This window comes from Gavia stellata, chromosome 6 (genome assembly GCF_030936135.1).
Source record: "Gavia stellata isolate bGavSte3 chromosome 6, bGavSte3.hap2, whole genome shotgun sequence".
Taxonomy (NCBI): Eukaryota; Metazoa; Chordata; class Aves; order Gaviiformes; family Gaviidae; genus Gavia; species Gavia stellata.
The window spans coordinates 21,045,343-21,069,519 of NC_082599.1; the positions used below are offsets into that span (position 1 = coordinate 21,045,343).

Here is a 24,177-nt window from a genome sequence, read left to right on the forward strand (position 1 = left end):
TCTCCCATTGGTTTGTATAGAGCAAAATAACCTGTTTTTCATTACAGTAGCACTACAAAAAAGTTGTGGCTGATGAGGAAAGAGCTTTGTGCTGTGGAAATGAAGACTATGATTCAGACACTATTTTTATCCCCTTGTGGAGAAAACTAATAAAAGTTAATAAAGGACCCTGAAATAATAAATATTGCAATGTTTTTATACTGCCAAAACACTCAATTCAGATACAACTGCAAGTATTCCTACTGATTTTACTATTCCATTTTTAGTGTTGGTATTTTGGTTAATAAAAGTCTTCCCTTCAAGAACAAGGTGGGAGATTTCATTGTATCATTGAGACCGAGAGTAACATCCAAATGATTTTTGTCTGCATGCCGAGGAGAAGGCTCTGAATGTGATTTTAATAACCTGGAACTTCCAGGAATGAAGCCTCTATCTCAAAGATTTCATATTAGTGGTTTGGGGGAGCTGTATGCCTCTAGTTATTTCTAACGAGCTACAGAGCCTTTTCACCCATAAGCCATCAGGTTGAATGTAAACTAAGAAAGAATTAAGTCAGCTAAGAAATAATTTTTTTTTCCCATATAAGTAACATTCACTGCCCTCTCTCTGAGATTAATTTAGCTGGGTCTCCATCCCAGTTCCTACTACAGACTCGGTACTCCACTACACTGTGTAGCCTTTGCAGAACAGAGATTGCTTACCTATGTGTTGGGCCTAATTCAACTCAGATGGGATCTTAGATGGATCCGCAAATGACAGTTACTGCAGAAAACACTGAGTTACCATGTATTCAAGTTTCCTTTACCAACATACTCAGATGCCTAACAGAGTTCCTTGAATAAAAGCCATTGTTCACCTCCAGTCAGACTGTCCAACAGAAAGTGTAAGGTTGTCTATACAGCACAGAGGTAGCAGATGATGAGACTCACTGCATCGGCACTGCAGGGTGCATATGCACCTATTTCTGTCTGTGAAATCTTGACTGAGGCCAAATTGGTCTTCAGGTATTTGTGAAAAATTATCATGCTATTGTCAGTGATGAACAGCGTGAAGACAAATCTTAAATTCCAGATCAAAACTAACTCGGTTAACAACAGTAAAAAACCATCTGATTCAGGATTTTTGAGACCTGCATATTGGTAGCACTGGCCCTGAAATGGACCAGCCTGCAGATTGCAGGAATGGAAACGGAGCTGGTCAGCAGTTTGTCTACTTGCTACTGCACCGAGACAGCCAAAGCAGACAATAAGCATTTACAAGACTGCCTGCAAATCTGCTTTCCCGTTGCTTGCAGCACAGCCAGCATCTCAACATTATGAGTTTCATTGGGTGCCAGATGTTTATGTCTAGATAAGGCAAAAGCAGCTCTACAACTTCCATCATGTAATATTTAAAACCTGATTAGGTATTTCTCATTTAATCACATGTATTATTAATTTCAATGAAATTACTGTTTCTCCCCACACCTTTAAACAGCTAGTGCATAAAAGTTGGGTTGCTAAGGCAGAATTACAGCCAAGTATTCCAGTTTAGCTGACTGCATTCTGATTACTTAATAACACCGAAGTATGTGCAGAATTTGTCCTTGCTGTGCGCCACACAGAGTGCTGCACTATGGAAAAAAACCTCAGAAAAGGCTGCACTGCATCGGCTTAAGCACTTTCCTCAGCGTGGTTTATATTCCAGGTAGTTAAAACAAGTCCACAGCTAAGGAAAAATGCATGACTTCTTGCTGTACCGTTCCCACAGCGCTAATGAGCAAGTCAAAAATGAATGGCAAAAGCCTGCTCTGAGGAGCTGAATTTACCATACCGGCTGCGATCCGATTGCCCTGTGTGACCGCTGGTGTGCCCCGGAGCTGCTCAGCCTCGGAAAGGCAGCAACAGGGAGCCTGAAAACTAACCGAGGTACAAAGCTGGAGGAACACACAGACCTTCCTCACCCCGCTAACGGGCACCGCGGGGCTGCGCGTGAAAGCGGCGTGAGGCTGAGCCTCCGCACCGCCGGGCCCCCCTCACCCCCCCGGCACCACACGGCGCTGCCGCCCCGCCCGGCGGGTGCCCGCCGGCGCACGGCCAGGCCTCGGGCCTAACTTCGGGGAACGGCCGAGCTCCCCCACGGCCCCGGCAGCGCCGCGGTTCCCTCTCGCTCTCTCCCTCCCTACCGCCGGGGCAAGGGGCCGGCGCCGCCTCAGCGGGCCTCGGGCAGGTGCGCTCGGGAGGCGGCCGCAGCCCGGCGCCCCCCATCCGCACCACGCCTCAAGGCGACGGCGCGGAGCCCGCCATCTCGCCCCCCTCGAGGCGGCTGCGGCGCGGGGCTCGCCCTCCCCTTCTTCCCTCCCCTCGCTGCGGGCCGCGCCGCGCCGGTGGGCTTGGCTTCGCTTGCGGCTGCAGCGCGGGGCTCGGCGTGAGTCACCCAGCCCACGGCGCGGGGAGCGGAGCGCGCAGGCACAAGGGAGGAGGAGGCGGCGGCGGCGGGGGCGGGCGGCGAGCAGGCGGGGGCGACAGGCACCGGCTCCCCGCCCGCCCACTCACACATGCTGCCGAGCCGCAGTCAGCTGGAGCGCCGCTTCCTCCCCAGCCGCCGCCGATGACCTCCTCGCCCGCCGGCAGCCGCTGAGGACCCCCGGCGTCCCCGCCAGGGCAGGGGATGGTAGATCGGCCGCCCGGAGCCCCGTCCAGCCCAGCCCGCCGCACAGCAGCCTCGGCCGCCGCCGCCCGCGGGAGCCGCCGCCCGAGAGGAGCCGCAAAATGAACCCCCAGTGCGCCCGCTGTGGCAAAGTGGTCTATCCCACCGAGAAAGTCAACTGCCTGGACAAGGTGCTGGGGCGCGGGCGCGCGGGCGGGGACGGCGCCTCCCGGGCGTGCCCCCCTGCGCCACGCTCTCCTCGGCACCGGCGGGGCGGGCAGGGCCGGCGGGGGAGCCAGGCGAGCCGGCAGGTGGCAACTGCAGCGCCTGAGGGGGTGCCCCTGCGCCGGCATCCGCGCCGCCACCGCCGCCGCCGGCGGGCAGCAACTGCCCCCGTGTCACCGCGCTGGCGCAGGGCGGGGGGCGAGCGGGGGCCGCGGCGGGCCGGAGAGCCCCTGCGGTGCCCGCTCGGGGAGTGACGGCGCCTGGGGCCGGCGGCGGGTCCCCGCGGCCCCCCGAGGGATGAAGTTGTAGGCGGCCCCCGCCCGGCTGTAGTTGTCGGCGCCTCCCCGAGCTGGGGCGGCTTCGGCTGCCCCTCACGCCTTGGCCGCCTCGGCGGGGACGGTGGCCGGGGCGGCGGGGTGGCGACAGCCCCGTCCCTCGGGGCTATCCCCGGTGATGCTGGTTATCGCTGAGCGCGGTCGCTCCGTAAATAACAGCGATGAGGCTGTGACAGATGCGCCAAATTAACGTCCCCGGAAAGGCAAGGCGGTAGGAGCTACCGGAGGAGAATACCGTATTATGGGCTAAATTTAGTGCCTCTTCAGCGTACCAAAAAGCCAATCGTCACATTAGTTAGTGCTTTTATTTGCGTAGTATTGGATTCTTAGCAAGTGGTGGTGTTTTTTTCTTTAACGAGGCAAAATGTCAAACTCCCGCTTCAGTTATCTTCAAAATAATCCTGTCAGGGTCAGTGTGTGGAGGTCCTGGCATTCACCTTAGCAGAGAATTTATGTTTCTGGGAGTGTTTCAGAAGCACCTTCAGTTTCACGTGAAAGTAATTCTTTTGATGTAGTTCACAGAGATCTATAATGCATGGCCAAAATATTGACGTGTAGCTGTGTCTTTATATTTACTGTACCCTAAAATAGCTTTCAAAACATTAGTATTATAAGTAATTCTACTTCATGTTTCTTTACAGTACTGGCATAAAGGATGTTTCCACTGTGAAGTTTGCAAAATGGCTCTGAACATGAATAACTACAAAGGATATGAAAAGAAACCTTATTGCAATGCGTAAGTATTGTAAATGTCAAGTCTTGCAGAAATGCACATGAAAAGAAAACCTGGCCGTGGATATGGTCAAATAGGTGTTGTCGTGCTGTAAAAACTTAATCGAGATATGTAGTAGTGCAGTCTAGAGCAGTTTAGTATCTTTTCAGATGGCGTGTTCTACTTTCATGGAAGTGATAGAAGATGAACATATTTGATTATGATGTGTTTAGGCAGTGTTTTAATATCAGATCTCAGGATACAGGTCCTTTCCTCCCAGAAAGTGTTGGATCTGGTGCTGACTCCTATTACATTCATTATTGGCCTGCTGGTTTACAGTTGTCCATTATGTAGCTCTCTGTTCAGGGTTATGAACCTGATCAGCATTTTGCAATGAGAAAACAAAGTGCTTCTCGGTTTTGTAGTTTACCAGAGACAATATCCTGTTAGAGATCGTGACAAGCTATTTTTAAAACAGTTATATTGTTCACGTATCTCAGATTACTAAGATAGATATTTACAAAATCCCTTCTTCTGGTGCTTCGTGCTATTTTGTATTTTGCATCTCTCTTAGGTTTTAATAAAGAAAATAGATTTGTTTTGGTTGTAGAGTATAATCGTGTTGTATTCCACTTTCAGATTTTGTTGTTGTTTGGATTTTGAAGAGTGCTTTGATGTTTAGCTTGCAAGTACTGCAGAAGAGCATGTTGATATTTGTAGAAGAAAGGTGGTTAATGTCCTTTGTGCCATTCTCCTAAGATTTGCTAAGTGCATTTCAGTATCTTTTCATCTTTAGAAACATTTATAATATGCTCTGTTAGAAGGATATCTCTAAAAAAGTTGGAATCAAATTTGATCTTGCATGTTATTAATATATTGTTATTATTTTCACCTTTGCCTACTGAAAACATGTTTTAAAGAGACAGAATTTTGAAACTGTAGACACATGGTAGTTTTTTCAGAAATATTCTCCTTTACTCTTATTAAAATATTTGTTTCATGTTGAGGTAGACAGTCTATGGCTGACCATCACAGAATAGTTCAACAACATATGCTTTTTTTCTTCCAGGCTAAAATTGAAGCCAGCCAGCACCTATCTGTGTAAAATATGAGTTTTGTTATGAAAACTGCTGTGCTGCCAAAACTTGAAACACCTGTTTCAATGTGCACAGTTGTACTTAGATTGCTTTAGGAACGTATGGAGTTACACACATACATTTCTAGCTTTCCTTGAAATGCTCTACGGTGTATGGGGGTGACATTAGATCTCTTGTAATAAAGTGTGGTTGGTTGCCAGTCTTATGTGCTGTAGAGAGAGCTCTGTAGGAAGGGAGATTCATGCTTCAACAAGTGGCCCACTACAAGTGGAGACTAACCTAAAGGTTATTGGCCCTAGATGGGACTCTGCTTTTGGTACTATTTGAGTTGCAGTAGAAGTACAGGCTTACATCCTTTACAGTGATTAAAACTCTGATAATACTTTGGTGCCTTGTACCTAAATTTTTGTGGTTAAATTTCAGTGATGATACTTCAGTTGCTTGATCTTTCCTATGTAATCAGATACTTACTTATACTTAATAACACTGTTTGTTTACAAAGTCTCCTCTGTGCTATACATCAGTGTTTCCATGCTGTGCATATTTAACTTCTGTTGTAATAGAGTGTTTCATCTATGTAGTTATGCTACGTGATGTGTCCTTCTATTTACGGATGAGGGGGAATGAGGATGATAGATGTGTTATGTACTGTTCAGGTGCTGTTCTTCCTGGTAGTTGCTTTAATGAGCTTTGTAATAGTGATCCTTGAAAAAATAATCTCTATCTTTGAAATGTCCCTCAAACCTGATCTATGAAATGGGAAGAAACAATGTAAAACCATGAAAGAATGGGTTTCTTCTATTAAAGAAGAGACAAAATTTAATGTATAATATCAACAATCTGTATTTTGGTTTTGAAGTTTTGGTAAACTTAAGGGTTTTTTTGGTTTTTGGGTTTTTTTAAGAGAAATGTTAATCAAATAATCTAAATAAATCTAAGTGTTCTATGGAACCATGAAGGGAAGACCAAGGTGTGCTTTGTGGTTTCAACAAACTTTAATATCCTTCAAAGGAGGGATAAGATGTTTATGCAAAACTATGTTTTGAAAATCCAGTTGATTTAAATTACCATATTTTTACACAGTACTGTTGCATCTCAAAGGTTACTTATTTGCAAAACAAATTATAGTATTATAGTATTTCAAATTATGATGTGTCTTATCCAGTGTTCATTAGCAAGAGGCAAATCCATTTTTATGTTAAATACTGCTTGATCAGAAAATCTGCAAAGAAAAGAATGTAGATTTACTCATACAAACACCTACAAGCACTTGACAAAGAGCAATTATTGTTAGACTGTTTATTGAGTCCATCCATCAATGAGAGTGTAATTTGTAGATAAAAGTGAAGGAGTATGCACTAATTTGAATGGCAGAGCAATAACATGAAGTTGTTTAATAGGTTTGGAAGCCATAGTTAGCTTTTTGTAAGGACAAGTCAAAAAGGACGTATCTTCAGTAATTTCTGTATCTGTTTTTTAGTTCACAGGTTAGATAATGCACTTGAGTATATTTTGACCTTTGAACTTAAAATATTCTACTCTTTTTTTTTTTCACGTGGTGAAATTAATAATTTTTGCTGCATTACTGGCAAAGATCAGAAGTTACTTTTAACTGTAAAACATAATTGTGTTTCCATTAATATAAGAAAAAGATACTGATTTATGAATGTTCAAACTATACTTTTGGTGGAGGAGAGTAAAGTCAGATGGATTAACAGGAACTAGTGATCCAAGAAGGAATATGTTGTGAAATACTTTAATTCAGTGTCCATTAAAAAAGAGCAGAAATATTTGTAAATGCATGATTCCAGTTTTTTTAAGGGCAAGTTTTTTGTTGGGCAGCTTGTCACGTTTCCAGTTAAATGGTTGTATACGTTGCTTGTCATAAGGGTACACTGATAGCAAAAGTTGGCTGGGCTACTGATGTAGCAGAACTAGGTCAAGAAGCTGAGTTGCCTAGTATTGCACTTCTGATACTGCTTTTGTAAGCTGTAGATTTATGAAAGATTTCGCAACTGGGTTATGAGGGAAAACTTTGTCTACATGTGCTTGTATACAATAAGGCTTTGAAAAGAATGATCTTTGTATCACAGCTTCCATGAAGTTCCTTGATCTGTCTTCTTTAAACCTTTCAGTTCTCTTACTTGTAGAGAAAAGGTTATACAACTTTGTTCCTTCTCGCTTTTTTATTATTTACATAATTTGTGAGCTGTATGAGTCAGGATAGTTTATCTCTGCTTGTTTATGTAGTGCTTAGAATATCACGCTTTTATCTCAGCTGGGACCTCTGAGTAGTACAGTAGTCTCATGACATGGTACTGTGTTTCTCACTTTACTTGCATCTGAAAAGGCCTCATGCACAACATTTTGAAGCTTGTAGATGCTTAGCACGTGGACACTGCTAGGTTTGCCTTGACAACTTTAGTCTTGCCTTTTATTTGCTGTCTGACTTTAGATATGCCACGTTGCCAGAGAGCTGCCTGATTTGTGAAATAATGTTGGTGAGACTAAGGGCTCAGACTTGTAGTCCAGTTTTGCAGTTCAGCCAGGTGCTATGCATTGCTTGAAGCAGGTGAATGATCCATTCTTTGTCTCTCTGAATGTGCATATAGGTAGTAAAAAAAAAAAAGGTTAAGACAATTAAAATGGCTTGGGTAATCCAATGATTTATTAAATCAAGGTGGCTTTAATGCAGATCTGAACCCCTATTCCACTTTAATATCTGCAGATAGAGATTATTAAATAGTTGTTTAATATATATGGAAATGATAAGAAGAAAAGTTGTTGTTATTATTATTATTATTATTTACAGACTCAGAGCTGATTCTTCCCAGCTGCAAATAACCGAGATGATGCAAGGAAATGAATGGCATTTTGGCAACTAACCATCTGTGTACTAGTTCTCAAGCTTGTTAAATGATTGAATCATGTAGGATGATTATATGGTAACTTATTCTTACAAATATTCATGTAAATACTTTTTTGACAGATTCACTAGACCAAAACACAAGACTACTTTTTATGCAAAATGTAGAAGCTGAAATGCATATTTTGGGAATGTTCTCTCTGCATTAGCTATACCTGCTGATGCAAACAGACTTCCTGCATGTGTGAACACATCCGACAGAGATGTGTTTTTTGATTTCTGCAAAACCTAATAGCTTAAGCTTCTGCAGACCTGATATACCCTCTTGCCAAAGGCAAACAACCTTACTGTTGGAATAAATCCTTCTGAAATATTTAGTACCTAAAATTTTGCTGGTCGCCTGCACACAGGGTAGCTACATTGAAGTTTTTATTTATGACAGTCACCATATGGAATGATTGCATAACTTTAAAATTTAAATCTACTGTCATCAGTCTTAACGTGGATTATTGACATGAAGAAAAACTCATCATCACTTTTTTTTTCTAGATTTAATTTCTTTTTCACTCATTCTGGTAGGAAATAGATATGCAAATACAGTTGAAATATTGTGGTGGTGTTAGAAGAATTGTACTATAGTTTCAATCTGCAAGTGAAGTCAAACTTGAAATTTTAAGATGCTATAGGGGAGGGATGAAAAATGTCAAAGTTATTTTATACCAGCTTGGAAATGGTAAGAACATGGTACAACTTTCTGGACAGTCAGATGGGCTGGAAAGTAAAAGCAGTTGCTTGTAATGAATGAATGAATGTGGCCATTAAATGGAATCCATTGCCCTGAAAGGTGAACTTGTGTTTAGAACTTTAGTTTTAGTTGTGAAACTTGAGTGGGTTTTCTTTCTACCAGTCAGAAAACTTCTAGAAGGTGACTAGGAGCGTGATGATGATACTCTTACTAAAAATACCTAGCATTATCTTATTTTTCAGTATTGATTTCAGCAGGTGATAATTTCTCAGTTTAAATATGGCAGGAAGAAAGAAAATGAGTAGGTAAGGAGCAGCAAGAGCAATCCTTCTGAAATATGATGGAGCCACTTCTAAGAGTTGCGGTAAAGAGTGCCCACAGAGTAAACATATTTTTCTTTCCTAATTCTCCATGTTCAACTGTTACTGAACAACAACTTATTTAATGTAAAAGGGTAACACTGAGTTTGGGTTGAGGAGAAAGAATCTTTTATGGCATGGTTAACCTTACAGCCAGTTAGGTGTTTTTTTTTTTTTCTCATTTTGGGCTTTTCAGCTGTTTCTGGTCATTAGATTTGATGAAAAGTAAGTTGTTACATAGGTCAACCCAAAATGGTCATTCTTATAAAAAGAAACAACCCAGAAACTCCCATGCAAACCTTCCTAGAAGGCAAGGATTTGCACTTTATCACTTTATTAACTTTGTGTATTGAAGACTTTCCTCTCAGGAAGTAATATAAAATGAGTAATGCAAATAACAGAACCATTAGAAAAAAAATTGGTAAGGGTCTCAAGTCAGAGTAAAACACCAATGTCTTTTGAGTCCATTATTTCTTGTTCAGCATCCCAAAAGTATGGACTTCAGTATTTGAAAACAGTTATCATGTCTCCCCTCAGCCATCTTCTCTTTAAACAAAACAGCTCTAACTCTTGCCCTGTAGATCCTATTTTCTGGAAATTCTTGTTTCTCTACCTTCAGTTATCTCCAAATGGTCTATATGTATATGTATTCTTTGAATTGCAGTGCCCAGTGGAGCATTACCAGAGCTGATAGAACAGCAAGTGTGCCTATGCAACTCATTTATAATTTTTCTTCTAAGTCCCAGTAGAGTCTTTGCCTTTTTTTTTTAATTTGTTGCAAACCCCAAACTATTGTTAAGTCACATTCAGATTGTTGTGGGCTACAGTTTTATCTTTCTATGCAGAATTGCAACCTCAGCAGTTGTTGTTATCCATTATCTGAGCAGTTAATCGTTCTTGGCTACACACAGCATCTTCCACTTGCTTCTCATTGAACTAAATCTCCTTTTTTCCCCAGGCTGTTTCTCTGATTTGTCAAGTTCATTTTATATTCCAATTTTGTTCTCTAAAGTGCTTACAGCCCCCTCCTATCAGCCCTCCCACCATGAGGCTGTAAGCACATTGCAAATTTACTAAGTGTAATCTTCATTTCATCACCCAGGTCACTAGCTGAAGGCCTGGAAGGGTATTGGGAGCAGCATGTACCTCCGTGGTCTGATGCAGCCTTCCCTTCTGTAGTGAGCAGTGATGAATGAGTGAAGTACTTTATCTTCTCTACCTATTCTAAGTTCTGTGTAAGAAAGAAAATAAAATTGTGAAAGAGCTTAATCATTGTGGGTATTTATGCAAACTCTGCTTAAATATGAGGGACAGCTACAAGTAGAGGAAACATACATTCCTGCTGCTTGGTGCTGTGGTATCTTACTTAGTTAATTAAGTTCAAATTAGTATTGGTGGTATCCAGTAATGAAAAGGAAAGTAGGACAAGAAGCTGAGCCTATTTGCTAGAACAATGGAAGGAGCTTCTTAGGCAAAATATAGTTGAGTCTCTGAAAGGTGTTTGATGCATATCTTTAAACTCTTTGAAGAAGGCACATGAGAACACTTTGTCAGAGTTGCTGAATACTGTGCATGAGGTGGATGGTGGTTAGTTGCAAAGGAATTACTAAAGATTTATTATCACTGACACTCAGATCTAGGGAAGAGTTGGGCTGTGTTTTGATTGCTGTGACTGTGTCTGAGTAACGGGATGCAAAAACATTTCTCGGGTTCCATTTCAACATGTTCAGTTGGCCGTGTCCTGATTTCATGTTCGATCAAGACCTGCGTATGACATCTTACATGCATGTGCTGGTGGGTGTGCAGGGAGAGGACTCTCTGAGCTCCAACAGGTCCCTTGATTTGCACTGTTGCAAGTTGTGGAGAGCACCATGGAGTGCTACAGCTTAGCTGCAGCTAGCCTGCTTCCCTGCTGGTGCAAATGGAGTAGCAAAACTGCCCCGAGGGAGATGAGTTGTTACCTTTTTTCTGCCAGAGCAGGTGAATTCTCAGACTGCATTGAGCCAGTACTGTCACATCTGGTACCTGATGTGAGTATAGGGTCTGTGTTTGGAATTCACGTGTTGTAATATTCTGCCCATTGGTATAATTGCTTCAAAGGGAAAATTACAGTTTAGTGTTACTTAGGATGTTGCTGGGGCAAATAAATAGAAAATATGCAAATGAATATTATACATTTTATTTTTATGCAAGACTGCAATGAACATGACATTCAAAGCTATTTGCAAGAAGTGCTTATAGAAATCCTTGCTGTGTGGAATCCTGATCTGTTGCCAGTTTATGTCTTGGCTCAAGTAAATACATGTTTTTAATTTGTATGAACATTGGTCATCATAAACTGCAGATAATTTTTCAAAAGAAGAACATGTGCATCCCTCAGCACCTGTAGTCATAGAATATATTGAACATATATTCTTAGGGGACTGCAGTTACTGAGACACAATTTCAGTAAATGGGATTTTCTTTGCTTGCTAGTATCTTAGCCACTGTTGATGCTCAACGTAATCTTGATTTTTCTTAATAGCTATTACTTTCTGTACTTATTCCTGAAGATTGATAAAGATTTGTTTCATTATATTTACTAAAATATTTAGGCAACAGAACAAGAACAATAGATGAAATTTAGTGATTCCAAGTAATTTACTTATTTGCATTGTATAGCTTGAGCTTTTGGAAGAGTTAATAACCAGTTCTAGTAAGCCTGTGAAATCTTGATGGTATGTTTTGTGATTTAACTGTTTGGGGTTTTAAATGCTCTAAGCCATAGAATTTCCTATCATATTTGCCAAAGAACTTAAAAAAAGAAAAAAAAAAAGGCAAAAAAAAAAAAGCATTTTCACTTAGATGAATTTTAAGTTCTGTGTAGCTCTGCTAATGTTGTTGATGGTAGCAAGTAAACCTGCTGTCCTGATGTACTCTATATACTTTATAAAGCTTGAAGAAAAATAAGTCTATGTTCCAGTCTTTCATGTCACTGAATTTTCAGAGTCGGTGATGTCAACAGAGAATGACAACATCATGTTAGTCAGCTCAGTGTCAAGAAGTATGTTTTGCTGTTTACATATGATGTCAGTGCAAGCTTACCGTAATTATCCAGACAATGTACAATCTTGGCTGAGTGGTCAATTAATTTTTCATTTTCATAATTTTTAATATTGTGGGGTGCTTACACAAACCTTGCTAAATTTAGGGATTGTAGAAGTTACACTGAGGGCAGAATTTTGCTGTGTGATGTTGAGGTTCCTTGAAATGGAGACAGTAGGCAGGAGTTGCAAGGGAAAAGTTTGCTATGAGAAGAGGTGGGTGAAGTACTTGTTGAATAACTGGTCTGCCTGAATATAAATGACACCAGACAGTTCATGCTGCCCCTAGTTATGTCATCTCAGACAGCAACTTTTTGAAAAAACGAAAAAACTGCAGTTAATTTTCCTTCTTCATTCGCGGATCAGTCCATTTCTGCGCTCTCTGCCTCCCTCCGTTCTTCTGATGTTGGAGTTGATGTTGCCTCAGAGTTGACCAACCTATTTTCCTTTGCTTTCTATTCATGTTGCCTGTGTTACTTTTATTTGTACCAGGAGGAAAAGCCTGGATGATGACCAGTGCAGAATTTTTAGTCTCTTGTATTTCCTCTTCCACCTGCCTCTCCTGCTCCCCTCCTCCAAATCCTCCTGTTCTCGGTTGTGGTGGAATTGTGTGGTGGTAGCTGATCCCATAACATCTTAATACGAAGAGGGCACAAAAATGTGCCATCAGTGTCACACCTGAGAGAAGACTATAGCAGCTTAGTTTTAAAAATGAAAAACTAATTGTAATTTGGCCGGTAATCATTTAAGCATATATTGCAAAGGCTTTTCTGGGAAGTGCATAGTTACTCTTTAAAGAGGATTTCTTAAAATATAGACCTATATGGAAACTGTGTAAGTTTCCTCCTTGCTTCACAGTTTCAAAAATTCACACTAGTGTGGGGTGGTTTTTTTTTTTTGTCCTCTTAGGAGAGAAAATGTTTGGAGGTAGTCCATCATGTTCTGTCTCCAAATGGCAGCATTTTTCACACAGGTGTATTGGTGTAATGCCAAGTAAAAAATTAAACAATAAAACTGTGCTTAATTTTAATTTAGTTATACTTCAGGTATTTTTTTGAAGTTGGTAAACTAAATGGTAATAGCTGGTTTTGTTTCGTTTTGTTCCAGTTTTACTCTGGAAGAAGTCAATACTTGTAATGCAATTCCTTCTAACATCAGAAAACTGTAAATAGAAGTACTTAGGGAAAGATTTAAAAAAAAAAAGATGCTGATTTTAGACTTAATTAAAATGCAAGTGGCTAAGTTTGTGGAGGGGAAAAGTGCCTAAATAAAAAAACATGGACTATTTCTGTGGAATAGTGTAGAGTGGCATACGCAGTAGGCTGTTCACATGTTGCACAGCATTGGTTGTATGCATCTGCGAATGCAAGAGGGAAGAAATTTCTGTCTGCATTTACCAGGTCATACAAAAAGAAAAGGGACCAATAAGAGGATTTCTAGCAACAGAAGTGCTCAATAGGTTGTTGACCAGGACATGATTACCACTGTTAGAGCTGGCAGCATGCTTGGTATGTTGCTGTAAGGGAGGTTGCAGTCCATGTTTTAAAGAACCTGCCTGAAAATAGATATGGAGAAAAGCAAAGCTTCCTAAAGGACTTAGATTTATTTTTTTTGAGCTACTGTTTGTGGTTGATACAGTGATGCTAGTGCCTTTGCTGATAGTATTTGATGAGTAGTAGACAAGTGATACTGATGGTGGGTGAACAAAGAGAAGGAATGCCTCTTGGAAGCAGCTTTGTTCAAAAAATAGTTGCTGAATGGCCCATCATGTAGGCGTCTTTGATACAAATTTTGCTGTAACATAGGAAGGTCTGAGAGTTTTATTTGGAAGTAGTTGATAGGAATTTTTTAGGCTATCAGAAAGCAGAGATGAAGTTTGTTACAACAGTTATTAGCGTAACTTATTGAAACACTGTGGCTTTAGCACAAAATTGTTAGGAAGAATGGGGAAAGGGAAGACCAGGCTGGAGGAAAAAATATCAAAAGATATTTAGAAGAACAATATACCCTGAAATATGTGAAAGGAATTTACACCTTTAGTAAATGAGACTGAGAGAGAAGTATTATGGGAAACTTAGCAGTGATGACGTGTCTACTTACACAAGGGGAAAAAAAAAAAGAGTATGCTTGCATGCAGAGAAAGCAAGGATAGATGAAAAGAGAATTAATTTATAAAGATGTTGAGCTTTTCAGTTTAGTACTAGCAAACTAAATTTCTGAAATAGTTGCACTTTTCATTAGGAACGGGGTACTGCCATGGTGAGTGAACAGTGGGGATGTGTAATGAGCTTTTGGCTTATTTTGAGCTGAAGATCAAAAGGGATATTGAACACAGTCATTCTTGGGTAACTCGCGATTAGAACTGCTATGTGGCTTATATTATAGTTGTGTCAGAAATGTTGGAAATCCATATTAACAAGAATGGAAGAAGCTGGAAGAAGAAAAAGGAAGAGCAAATAGATGAGCTTTGGTTGAGTTAATGGTCAGTCTGCTCTGTCTCATGCTTCTCCATGCAGCCAGGTCTCAGTTCTTGCAGGGGCTGACACAGAATATTTGCTCACAGTCTGAGTTCTGTTAATTCTGTCATTAGAGATACTGTTATGTGAAATATGATTTAGTTTATTGGCACTGCGGGTACTGAAGACTTCATCTTGCTTTGAGGAACTTGCAGTGAGGTTTTTAAATTGTTATGAAGTTAGTAATTCATAAGAAATATCAGGACAATTGGAAAAAATACAGTTTCTCACTTAATTTTATGCCCCTTGAAAAATGTTTCTGTACACTGAAACAATAGGCTACCACATAGTGTTCCCAGGAAGATGAAAAGCTTGAGGGGAAACTAAGAAGTATGGTGAGAGCTGTGTGAAAATGAGAACAGCATATGTGATTAGTTTTTCTGATAGTCTAATGCAAGCAAGGGTTTATTGCAAACTTTTTTCCAGTGAGATGAAGATGGATATTCTTCTGGGCAGCAATAACTTATATTGGTGCTGCTAATGTTTTGCATTTATCAATTATGAACAACTCAGCATAGCCGGAGAATTATTTTTGGAGTTTATTTTGAAATGTAAGAGATCATCTGGTTCTATTGGATATTAAGCTGCTTCAGTACTGATGAAAATTTGGAAAACTTAAAAATTATTTATAAATAGGGCTTTCTGTACTTGCTACTTCAAGAAGTTTGGAAGGACGTTCTGAAGTCTGAACATAAGCTGGTCAAGCCTTGTATGAATTTGTCCTTGTGCTAAAGACGTTCTTTCAGGATGACCCTTGTCTTTGTGGAGGAGAGGCTCGAAAGAATAACATCCAATTTCTTGTACTGATTAAATGCTTAACTTTCATGACCATGCTGCTGCTGTTTCAGGCCTCATTTGGGTCAGCAGCAGGAGTCTCTCTTACTGCCCAAAAGGCAATGACAGATTATGTCTCCTATGCAGAATAATACTGTATATGGAATATATTAAGAAAATGAAAATTTAAGCTTGTCAAGCTGGGTATGGATGTGAAGGAGACTGGAATGTGCTTTTAGAAGTTGAAGGAAATAGGGTAAAAATGGTTGTTTTTCTTTATTTGTTTCACCCTGAGGAGAATGGCAGCTCCCCTTTTTCATAGCTTACTCCATCCTGTCACTTCTGCTGTGCTGGAGACGTAAGCTCTGGCAGAATTAGTTTGGTGAGCAAACAGGCCCTTTTGTTTTCTTCTGCCATTTTTCTTTGTGCATCGGCAAAGCCACCTGGCTGTTAGGTGTTAGATATCTCCAGTGGGTTTCTCATCTCCATTGCATGCCTCAGGTGTGACAGTAATTCAGCATCTGATGTGGTGTGACCACTGCCCATGGTGTGAGAGGCAGGTGTGTCTCCCTTGTATTTTCCATCTGTGCTGTTTGTATATATCTTGGGCTCATGTGTAAATATTTCAGTATCTCTTTTTGATGTGTATCTTCAAAAAGACTGCTACAATAAGGCACTACTTCACAACTGGGATAACAGATATCAATACATGAAGTTAATAGTAACTATACATCTTACACCAAAGAAATCGGAACTGGATATTCAGGAACAGACTTATAATGGATTTTTGAAGCTGACAGTACAGTATATTAACAGTTCATAGTAATAATTAGTACTAATTAGTTTTATACCGGTTCTTTTTTTTTTTCAGTGGAACAATTTCTTACTGGGAGATGTTTTGCAGGAATCTGCCAGTTTCAACTTTTTTTTCCTGTAGGAATCTGTATTTTAACTGTGTTGGTTTTATAGTAGCAGAATGCTTAATTTCAGGGACAAAGTATTTAGCTTTGTCAGTTGGACTTATTTTGCTTAGGTGTATTTTACCTGAATAACTTTTATCAAAATGTTAAAATATCATGTGTGTTAATTATATTTGTTGTTTTTATTATAGTTGTGTATTACATTTAGTGTTATGATGACAATTTACAAATAAGAACCTATAAATGTGGAAGGAGACAAAATACATTATTTTCAAGAGCATGGAGTTGTAATATAGCTGGGGTTCTTTGCTATTGCTTGTGAAGAATAGCCATTTAAGAGAAAATGGTTTTTGAAGAAAATTTTGAATATTAAAAAAAAAAATCCAGATCACAGTTCTTCTCAAAAAAGAACTGTTTTTTCCAATCACATGTAATGTTAAGAATGCTTTGCATATTCATGCAACTGGATGTGAGAAGCTCTGCTCCTCCCTGAGGTGTGGGAGAAAGTTTAAAGGAAGGTTGTAGTAGTGATGGCCTTGTGGAGCACTTAACACATGGACTTTATAGCTGCTGCAGTCTCCAGTTTTTATTTTCTTCTTATTAGACATACGTTCTTTTAATTTTATTAGAGCTTTATTAACAACTGTGTTGTTTCTTGTTCATAGAGGCTTCAATTAACATTTCTGGTCCACTCCTCATTACTTTAATATGTCAAGCAGTGTGTCAGAAAGACTATCCAAAACAAGTATGTTGAATATTGCCCTGGAAAGCGGAGTCATGATCTCGAGCATAGTTAACTCCAGACAATCCCAAGACAGTTAAAATGCTTACAAAGACAGTATTTCAATATATGCCAGTTTGATTTTCTCCCAAACACATAGATCTAGAATTGGATTCCTGACCTTCTATGATTTGTATTTCCTCTGTGATCGTTCTGGAAGGTTTTGGCTCAAGATCTAAATCTGATAGTGTATCTACCTGCTGAAGTTTTTGCTCTTGCAATGAAGTTACAGAATAAAACTTAGTCTTATAAACTGAGAGTCCTTTGGAATTTGATATCTTCTGTAATCACATGTATGATTAATATATTGCTAGAATGGAGACTATACCTTTAAAAAGAAAATAATTTAAAAGTTGCTAATAAACATGTTTTATGTCCTGTGAATGATGGTTCTTTTGCTATATGCGTATCTTATTTGAGAGAAACCTCTAAGAGAAGAGGTGCTCTCTTATTTCCACAGTTGACTCTTCTTATGCGAGATACAGACTAATGTAAATTTGTATTATGTTACTAGGAACAGCTATGTCCCATATATACAACGAAAAAGAAAGCTACTGCTCTGACTAGTATCTTGACAGTTTTAGTTTAGGCTGTTAAAGTTAGGGAGATTTTAAATTTGACTAGGCGCTTCATTTTTTTTCACAGTGAAATGACCTGTTATGGTTTTGTACGTTTTCCTTTGCAACATAACTGCTTAATAACTGTGAGCAAATTAAAGTTAAGATAAAAATGATTCCTCTACTTTTCCTCACAGTTGTGTGCACACCTACTTTCACCCGAACCAATTTTTTTTTAATTCTAGACTTGAAAAAATACACCTTGAAGTGCTAAACAAAAATATATTAATGGTATTGTTTTCCTATCCTTATTATGGTGAAAAAGCATACTGAGCTGTAAAATGTATTATTATTTGAAAAATGTTTATTCTGGAAAGAACTGTGTTGGTCATTTCAGTACATAACTTGCTTGCAATTTTTATTTTGGACACTTATGGTCAGTAAGACAATTTAATAGTAAATTTTTTTCTGTCTCAGTGTAACTTGTGAGAATGCTTATGTTAATTTTCAAAAGTTCTTTTTCTAAAGCAAAGTAAGGGAAAAGAAGTGATCTGGCACTTTCTTTAAAGAAATAAACAGCACTGGAAGCCTTCATGGCACCGTTTCCATATCTGCTATAAAGCAACTACACTAAAAAGTCATCTGTTTTGGTTATAGTAAATTAAGGAGTAGATGGACAAGAGCTGGGAAAACATCAGCATTCAGAGCTCTACAAATAGCCAAACAACTATCAATTCACCCAAAGAAGTGATGGGATTATTTTTGAATAGGGGAGGTGTAATCACACCTTTAGTACGTGGAAGACGCTGGATATGAAACCAGCGGGTAATGTTAGAAATAGATATCTGAGCTGGAAAGATTTTCCATATGCCACAATCTTCATGAAGGCGGTACGAAGTAGACCTTCATAAACAATTCTGTTGATGCTTAGGAATTAATCTCAGCTGTGTTAGCCTTGCAATATAGATGGGTGAAAAGCAGGAATTACTTGCCGTTCCCATAAAAAAATCAGACCTTAAAATAGGAATACACTGAACGCACATAAGGAAAAGATCCTGCAGAATCAGAATGTCATTTGTACTGTTGTTTTTAAGGTGAAGCACTTGAAGAGCACTATTGTCAATTACTTAATTTGTTTGCGGAGTGCCTATTATTGTCATAATTGAATACCTTTTACCCAGGGGATGTTAGTTATACAAAGCTGATGGGCCAATATATTATAAAACAGTACATGTCTCTGATGGGGGGGCTGGAGTTCTTCACGTCCTGGAATATAATTTTGAGGACTGACTGGTAAAAGTGAGGACAATTGCCTGAAACAACCTTGCCATAAGTGTAGAGTATTAAAGGAAGATCGACAGAATTAAATACTCAAAAATACCTTGGGAATTGTAGCATGGTGGTAGTTTTTTTCAGACACTGCTTTGAAGATCTTTTAAAAGTTAAAGGTGCTTTTAAGATGTGGTTGCAAATACTCAACTTTGAACTGTTGCTTGTATCTCCCAAGCTTTACCCATCACAGGAAAACAGTAGTGTAGATGCTGTCTCTGAAAAGTAATTGAAAAAAATAATTGAAGTAGGCCACTACCTACTGTATGTTCTGTTTTCTCAATGGAAGGAATTAAGAAATACAGCCTTTTCTACTTTTGTGAGTGTTCCATTTGTCACCTTTTGCCAGTGGGAGAGACATGTGCTCAGTGGAATATCTTGTTATGGTTTGATTTCATTGTTGCTGTAAGCAGAAAAGCTTTTGTTGGCCTTACAAGAAAATGTCCACATTAGGATAGTGGAGAATGTGGTTAATTTATATTTTGACTGACATGAAATATTAAGACTTGTAACTATTTCTGTAAGACAAGAAATAGGTAAAGCAGCGGGGAGAAAAGTACTTACTGTGCGGTACTACGGGCACAAAGTAGTGGTATGTTAGAGTACACCCTGGGCAAAACTGGAGCGAGGAGGTGCAGCAAAATGACATTCCAGGGAGACTGAGGTATGGACCAAGTTGTCACCGCAGGAGAATTCAGAATGGAAAGGGCTCTGCACATATTATATGTTCTTTAAATGTTTAAAACAGACAGAAGAACTTAAAAATCAGTGAATAAAGCTGGCAAGTTTCCCCTTCTGCTCCATCTACACAGGTTGTTAAATGATTCTCCTTGCTGTGGTAGCAGAGAGTCGTGATTAATGTCTGTCACATGTTTATTCTCTCATCTTCTCCACAGCAGGTGGTGTGTTTTTCTGTAAGTTTAAAGAAAACAAGACTGTTTGTGAAGATGCTGTATGTGTAAAAGAAGACAATGTCAAAGAAATGGAACGTGTGCTTGGAGCAGAAAGGGCTTGTGGTGGCCCTGAGTTCCTGGAAACCAGGCTGAACGAGGGACAGATTGCCTCCAGGAAGGTTCTGTCTCTATTGCAGTTGATTTCTGCTCTTGTTGGAGAGACCTCTCATGATCCAGAAGTAGTAAAATCACAGTCATCCTCCCTTAAATTTGGGTTGCCTTTTTAAAATACTTAATTGCATTCAGGATGAGGTCAGGGAACTCAAACTTTGAAACTCTGTGGGAAGGCAGTGCTGACAGTGGCAGAAAGGTTTCACGTGCTTATGACAACCTCTTTTGCTAAGAGGATATTCTTGTCTGCTCTGAACTGGAGTTTCCTCACATTACATGGTAAGCCCACTGAATGTCTGAGTGCTGGAATGACGGGGACATGCATGCCAAGTGCAGCCAGGTATTAGAAAGGTGCTTATACTTAAGTATATTTATGACTGGAAAAAAGGCTCTTTTATATTATAAGTGCAGCAAAAAAAAATTAACCACTGTATTACAGTATTTTTCTTTCACACTGTCTATGTGAGTGTGATATTTTTTCTTAAGAGTTTTAATAATAACTAATAATACATTATTTAAAGTAGTATTGATTTTTGTATAGTTTCGATACCATTAAGTGGAAGAATGAAATGCATATAATGAATAATGAAACTCATTTGAAGAAGTTTCTAGTTATTTTATCTGAAAAATATACCGGGATTGTTAGATCTTTGCACGGTTCATTGTACAGTGGAAATGCCTACAACTGATACAGATTTACATTTTCTATACATCAAAATGAGTTCAACAACCATAAAACTAAACAGACCTTTTTCGTTTAATATGAACATGTTCAACTATCTTTGGCTATTAAATGTGAGGTTGTATTTGAGCACCGTTACCTTAGAATTTTAATCTCATTTACACAAGGTCTTGGTTACAGTTGCTTAGTAACACGCTGTGGAAACAGATTTGTTGATTTATGATAATGTATCTACAATATCCTTATAATTAAAGATGTTGTAAGGAAAGCAAGTACACAATGTGGGTGTGTATTGCAGCTGAATGTTTCCAATAACCTCTGTCTTAGTGTATCTTGCAGTGAGTGTCTTTGTATGGGTTGATGTTTTATGTAACAACGTTGTATGGGGTTTGGTGGTAGTTTTGGGTAATGCTGATTTGTAATTTGTAGGTGAGTCTGAAATCCTGAGGTTTAGCAATTTACTTCCACAAGACTGCAATTCTGACACGGCAGTTATTTTGTGAGACTTGCATTGATATCAGGAATACATCAGGAACAAGCTGTAAGGGAGCGAGAGGCTTATGGTTCATTTTTACATGGTGTTACACTTTTGTTCCCAGAAGAGAAAAGTGTGTTAGAGATTAAGCATCATGAGACTTGTAAAACATCTTTTTTTTGACAGCTAAAGGAAGTATCTAGAGAAGTATCTAGGCTGTTGCGTGTTGCATGTCTTCAAGTATTTGCAATTAGTGTATTTTAAGATTTTCTGAAATCTTTAAGGTCTTTCATTTCTTTGCAAACAGGGCTCAAGATTTCTGTTTACCTTCTCTGGAATATATTGCAGAAGAATTCAGAAACTGAGACATTTCTAACACTAGCATGCTTATTGTGTAAAATGTCTATGAAAGCAAAAATTAAGCAAGCACCTCTGAAGCAGATGGAGTGTTATTAAAATCCTGGAGCCTGCTTTAAGCACAGACCCAACTCCAGGGAAAAAAATGCGAATAAATTTAACAAATTTACAAGTAAAACAAAACTAAACAGCCTGTATGATGAGGCCTGAATTTAGTCTGCTGTTTTATCTGTATTTTAAAGCATAAAAAGCTTGTGTTCTTCAACTCAGAACATTTAAACAACTCTTAGGCCATATACCTGGATGTTTTCTGCAGGGCCAGACACGGTGTTATATAATGAAAAAATAATAGTTTTGCCTCTCTGCCTAGTATATTTACCTCAGTTTCCTTATGCAATTAAGTTATTCAGGTTCCTGTTGGGCTCAAAAAATTTACAAAAACCCATACAAATTGATACCTGTAATTTCTTCTTCAGATTTTTTTTTCTGTATGTAATGCAAGAATGCAGAGGAAATAATTATTATTTTAAAAGTGCCATTCACATGGCTCTGTTCAGTTGAATGTTTTGCCTTCTGCTTTCAAATACTTGAAGCTATTATGGTTGTTCCACTATTGTTGTATCCCTTGACTGGAAAACTGTGGGTGGCATTCATCTCGCCTACCTTTGACATATCCCATGCCCATGCACGTAAGCTGAAATCATTGCTCTAGTCCCATTTTTGTAGTTGGTGGAGAAAGAAATGCTTTAAGATTTCAGTTCATCTGACTCATTTTATGATAGGTGAAACAGACTGTATTCCTTGCTATTTACGTTAACTTAATCTTCGTCGACTGACTCAGATACAGAGGTTTACCTTTCAGGAAGTGCATCTTCTCCTGTGTGTGAGAGCGCCAGTTTACGACAGCTGTCCATGAACAGCTGTCAGAACCAAGCATCTTCATTTTTTGGAGCTCCTACCAAGTCACGTTTCCAGTTTTTTGGTGTTTCATAGGCACTCAAGCAAATTTGTGGGAGAGGAAAGATTTCAGTCGTTCCATTCCATTTTTAAGCCTATTTTTGAGCTCTGCCTGTCATCTCAGTGCACACTGAGCCCTAGGAGACTGCGTCCCTGCACTGTTGCCTTCTTCATATTGTCATGTTATTCAAACCTGCGTTGTTAATGTAAAAACAAAACAAAAAACAACAACTAAAAAATAAATTAATATTTTGTATCTCAAAATATTTAATATTCCAATTTAAGGAGAAAAATACTTGTTCTTCTGGTTTTGGTGATCTCTTGTTCTGCATCTCCAGGCCACACCTGGAGAACTGTGTCCAGTTTGATCCCCACAATTCAAGAAAGACACAGACAGACTGGAAGAGGGTCCAAAGGAGGGCCACAAAGATGATCAAAGGGCAGGAGAAACTGGCCTATGAGTAAAGACTGAAGGTCTTGGGTCTTTTTCTCCTTGGAGAAGAGGAGGCTCAAGGGCAACCTCATCACAGCATTCCAGTAGTTTAAGGGTGGCTACAAGGAGGAAGGAAGCTCTCTCTTTGCAAGGAGCCACATAGGACAAGCGACAATGGGTACAAGTTGCATTGGGAGAAGATTTATCTCGACACAAGAAAGAAATTTTTTATAGTAAGAACAGTAATTCACTGGATCAGCCTCCCTAGGGATGTGGTAGGGTTTTAAAAATGCAATTGGACAGGGCACTCCTTTTCCCACAAAAGGTTGGGCCAGATGATCTCTTGAGGTCCCTTCCAACCTGGGCTGTTCTATGATTCTATGATTGATCTGAAATTTATGGCAGTATTGTCTTGGGCCTAATAACCAAGGGCAGGTGTGAATTCCTCAAGCATAGCTATAAGGAGAATTAGGGGAGTTCTAACATAATTTATTTTGTGCTGATGAGTTCATGGAGATTGGATTTGTTATGAGCCCTGTTAAAACTGACAATGCAAGATTCATTCAGCTGAGATATTTTTGAATTCTGAGTTACATATTGGATTGACATTTTTAAATATGTGTCATATATTCTGAGGAAAAATTTGTGTTTCACAGCCAATTAAAAATATTACAAAAAGTCTGAATTTAGTCATATGCCTTTTTTAAATCGTAGTGAAAAATGTAGAGTAAATCAGCAATAAGCATCTCGCTATTTTAAAAAGTATCTTTCTAATGCACTTTTTAAAAGAAAAATACACAGAATTAGATGGGTCTCTGAGACTACATGCAGAGGACAATGAGGTAAAAGCATTTATGACATCCAGAAATACACAATGACACTGTATGGTAGGCTCTCCAATGAGCAGAGCCCTTTTTCTTCCAAGACACAGGATCTCAGTCACTTTGGGCAACCCTGCAGCTAGACAGCAGAGAAAGGCTATACTCTTTTAGCGTAAGATCTGATGGACTACTGATTTATTTTTTTCTTTTTTTCCCCAGTTTACTTTTGCCCTTTCAGAATGATTCGATTAATTTGCTCTCTACAATTACAATTAATTGCTCTCTACAGTTACCTGAAAGGGGGTTGCAGAGGTGGGTGTTGGTCTCTTCTCCCAAGTGACTAGCGGCAGGACAAGAGGAAATGGCCTCAAGTTGCGCCAGGGGAGGTTCAGGCTGGATATTAGGAAAAATTTCTTTCCTGAGAGAGTGGTGAGACACTGGAATAAGCTGCCTAGGGAAGT

The 24,177-nt window shown here is 39.4% G+C and overlaps 1 protein-coding gene across 3 annotated transcripts in view; it reads left to right on the forward strand.

The window, feature by feature from the left end:
• Positions 1–2,750: 2,750 nt before the first annotated feature.
• NEBL (nebulette) overlaps positions 2,751–24,177 on the forward strand; it is a 280,541-nt gene continuing 259,114 nt past the window's right edge. For all 3 annotated transcript variants that reach the window (XM_059819111.1, XM_059819112.1, XM_059819113.1), the window contains exons 1-2: positions 2,751–2,819; positions 3,830–3,924. In XM_059819111.1, the coding sequence (XP_059675094.1) occupies positions 2,751–2,819; positions 3,830–3,924 (164 nt within the window). The remainder of the gene's footprint in view (positions 2,820–3,829; positions 3,925–24,177) is intronic.